Here is a 4,238-nt window from a genome sequence, read left to right on the forward strand (position 1 = left end):
AAAAAGAAAAAGTGTTTATAAATTTAAATTCATTTCTCTTGTACTTTTCCATTGCTAAAATAATGTAAAAATATAACTCAAAGTTTGGAAGTTAATGAGTTATGCAGTGGTACTTTTTATTTGCACTTTTTTTTTCTGCAATCCTTTCAACATAAAATGAAAGAGATGAATTACGGTATTTCATTGTGGTATCTCTCAGAAAAATTACTTCCAAAGAAAAGATTACAGTATCTCTCAGAAAAAAAAAAAAAAAAAAAACTAAGCGGGAGAAGTTGAAAATTTTTTGGTGGGGAAATTGTCGTTTTTTGTTGGCTTTTTTTTTCTAATATTTTTTTTGTAGATAAAATTTTTATATTTTGTTAGCTTCAGTTGATCAAATGAAAAGAGAACCGGATATGCGAAAAGAAAAGTAACGAATTGAATTCAAAAATTTAATCGGAAGTGATCAGGGAATAAGAAAGTCTGACAGAATATCAGCTAATTGAATGTGACGTAAAATGACAAATAGCTTTCTTTCATTTGCTGGAATATTTATGAATAATTTTTATCCTATTTTTTTCATTTCTTAATTTGTTTTTATTTCTATGTTTTCTCGCATCTCTCCTACAAGTTAATGTAATTTTAAAACTTCATTTTATTTTTCCTTCCCTTTTTTTTTATTGTAGAAGAAAAAAAGTAAGGGAAAGGGAAAACAATACTTTTGTTTTTGAGAGGCGAATTGCAAGAATTTTCCTTTTTTCAATTCAATAAATTTTCAAAAAAAAAAAAAAAAACTGTTCCATTTCCACAGTACGCTTCTTCTTTTTTTTTTCCAACAGTTAAATTGCTAAAATTTCAACTTTTAAAAAGAAAAGAGGAAGGAAAATGTTCGAATGACCTTCTTCTTCAATCAGTTTTCATTTAATTACCTTAATTATGCGTAATATATCAATGTTTCCTTTTCCGTAGTAACTAAAAAAAAAAGGAGAAAAAAAAAACGAAATAAAACAACAGATGCTTATCCATTTTAATCAACCCCAAACAAGTCTGGTTGTTAATTTTTCCATCTTTAACATCAATCTATTTGATCTTCTTCATTTTCTCTCTTTTTCATCCTTTTAAATCTCAAATTATATTTCATCATGTAGTCTGATTATGGTAATTTACACTCTTTTGTGATGATATATATTTAAAATCATCGGGATATTTAGTATTTCTTGCAATTCTAACTTTTAATTTCCTTCGAAATTTTCAAATTTTCAATTTTTTTCCTTTTAAATTACTTTTTTAGGAAATTTTGAATTTCCAAAAACAAAAAGAGAAAAGAAAACAAAGATTTCGAAAAGAAAAAAAGGGAAAAAATTGAAGAGGGAAAGAGTAGTGATTATTATTTCAATCGATAATGCCAATAATTGTGGCTCGTTTTGTTTCATAATTTGAGGTTTTCGAATGGATATAATGGTGTCTTTTTTTTTTTTTTTTGTTTTTTTAGGACAATTTATGAATGTATTGATAAGAAGATCTGACTGCATGCTATGATTATTATTATTATCAATTATTTGCAAGGGATGAAACCGGAAATTTGAGGGAAAATATGTGGTGAAATAGGAAGAAAAAGAAGAAGAAGACTTCAGCATTGCATCTTTTTTAGAAGTGGTCGTTGAGTGCGACCAAACGATACAGCCAAAATTTTCCCATTTTTAGCACCCCTTAAGGGGCATTTATATACCTTTCATATTCGGTCAACACCTAATTCACCGGTCGAAGTCTGCTATAGTGAAAAAAAGCTGAAAAATGCTATTTCATTTGATAGATTAAGTGGTGGTACAGGAAGTGGTACCAGTGATATCGATGGTACTATTTCTGGCAGAACGACATCACAAATTGTTACGAAAAAATCGAAACCTATAACATCAACATCCGTATCACATGGGATATTATCAAAATCACCGGATAGGACAGGATCACGCTCCTCTACGTCCGCATCATCCAATGTTAGTCGCTCACCACGTCCGAGAAGTAAAGCAAGTAATACTTCACTGCAATCAATTAGAAGTATACTACAAGATAACACAATAACAACAACAACAACAACTACTACTACTACTACTACTTCAGCCGTATCATCGAAGCGTTTGGTCCGGAAAGGTTTAGATGTTTCACCGGCAATGCTGGAATTTTTTGGAATGAAACCAATTACGGGTCCAAATTCATGTTTTCAATTCATCGAAGAACGTGAATTACCACAATCCAAAAGAAACAAAACTGAAGGTAATAATCTTCCAGCCACTACGATTGGTGACGGTAATGCTGATCGATCGGATGAAATGATTAAAAATCGATATGTAAAAGGGAATGTGAAATATCTAGGAGAGCCAGGGCCTGAGCATTTGCCTGGAGTGGGAAATGCAACAAGGGATACGACGAGTGATGACTGGTTTACGGAAAATGAGGTTCAGATAATGATGAGTGAAAAAGAGAATGAGAAAGAGATGGAGTTAGGGCAAATGAAGAGTAGTAAATCAAGAGAAGAAATGAAACGATTAGCCAAGAATGGCTTAGGCTATGACTATCAACAAACCCATGAGCCTGGTCCGGAATATTTCAATAATGCAGTTGATGGTGAGGATAGAGGAAGTAAGATAGATGAGGAAGTACTGGAGAGCAATGGCTTACCAATATCGACAATAGGAGCTTCACTGGTAAGTCATGTTGCGCCAGCATGTAATATAGCAAAAGAAGGCGGGGGCATCGGAGGAGGCACATCGATGGTGACAACGAATGCGACAGCGGATGCGATGAAGTCATCAGTTGGAGGAGTAGCAGTAGCAGCAACAACAACAGAAAGAACGGCAACAACAATACCGGTGACAGGAATATCAATGGATTCCGGAAGCGGTGGCACATTTGGGGCTCTACTTATCAAGAGCGTGCAAATTATTAACGATGATTCAATCTTTATGGCAGATGTACTCATCCAAGATGGCATCATCCGGTAAAGGCTAAGTTAATTTCATTATCTAACTAAGAAATTTCCACCACTAATTGTATTATGCATGGGATGATACTTCTTGAATTTCACATTTGTAGTATTTAAATTCGGGAAAGATTAATTTAGTTAGACTGAATCATCTATTCGAATGATATATGGTTTCCTTTCTCCTTTAATTACAATTAGAACATGATAATTAAGACAAATTTGGAGTGAATATGTAAGTTTTATATTGCATACAAGGTTAAAAAAGCAATTTACAAGAAGAATAATTAAAATGAAATGTATAAGTTTAAAAAATAGCTAATTAATTGATTAATCATTGGTAAGCCTAATTTTTGCTGCATTATCCATTTCTACCAATGAAAATAATTAATATTGAGGGAGCTGTCGGGCAAGATCGAAGAACCGAAAGATGTACAGATTATCGATGGAACCGATAAAGCATTGATGCCTGCGGGTATTGAAATTTATACGGAATTTTCATCGCAAGATTCTGTAGATGACTTCGAAACCGGTTCAAAAGCTGCATTAGCTGGTGGCACTGCTACGGTACTTCATTGTATTCCCCTTCATTAATTAACACTTTAAAAAGAGTTTTTTTCCTTTCTGTGAAAATATAGGTTCATTGGTATTCAACGAGTGATAATATGTGATTTAATTCCCTGTAAGTTACATTATCATTTTTAATTAAAGATTGAATTTATTACGAAGTTTATATATACAAACGATTAAACTGGATTAACCATTTTTCATAATACTCCCAATTACTATAATTCCCTTTAATTTTTTAATTTTAAACTAATTTTAAATTAATTTTAAATTTTTTTTAAATCTGGATTTCTTAAATTGATTGTAAATTTTGAAAAATATTGGTAGTACCATTTCTTCCTCCCTCATTTATTATTTTATTACAGATAATTGATGTTATCCAACCAAGACCATATGAAACATTGATAAACGCATATGATCGTTTGTGCAAAGTTGCGCAATCAAAATCATCATGTAACGTTGCATTCAGTGTGGTAATTTCGGAATGGAATGATATGATAAGAAAAGAAATGAATACATTGGTACATGACAAAGGCATTAACAGTTTTATTATTAATGTTCAAAAAGATGAACAACTTTTTGAGGTTAATTCTTTGTTCATTTTACTTTTTTTTCTTTTGTATTTTGTATTTTCGTTTTTGTTTTCCCTTTGTCTATATTTTGCTTTTCTAAATTTCAAAATATAAAACTAGAAATAATTTAAGTATCGATGTTT

The 4,238-nt window shown here is 31.5% G+C and overlaps 1 protein-coding gene across 1 annotated transcript in view; it reads left to right on the top strand.

Annotated features, from left to right (window-relative positions):
- Positions 1-1,381: 1,381 nt before the first annotated feature.
- Positions 1,382-4,238, top strand: part of LOAG_18257 (amidohydrolase) — a gene marked incomplete at its 5' end in the record, with an annotated part of 6,177 nt that continues 3,320 nt past the window's right edge. The window contains 4 exons of the mRNA XM_020450921.1: positions 1,382-1,400; positions 1,684-2,974; positions 3,355-3,523; positions 3,889-4,107. Coding sequence (XP_020305348.1) covers positions 1,382-1,400; positions 1,684-2,974; positions 3,355-3,523; positions 3,889-4,107 — 1,698 coding nt within the window. The remainder of the gene's footprint in view (positions 1,401-1,683; positions 2,975-3,354; positions 3,524-3,888; positions 4,108-4,238) is intronic.

The sequence above is a fragment of the Loa loa genome, assembly GCF_000183805.2.
Source record: "Loa loa unplaced genomic scaffold supercont3.240, whole genome shotgun sequence".
Taxonomy (NCBI): Eukaryota; Metazoa; Nematoda; class Chromadorea; order Rhabditida; family Onchocercidae; genus Loa; species Loa loa.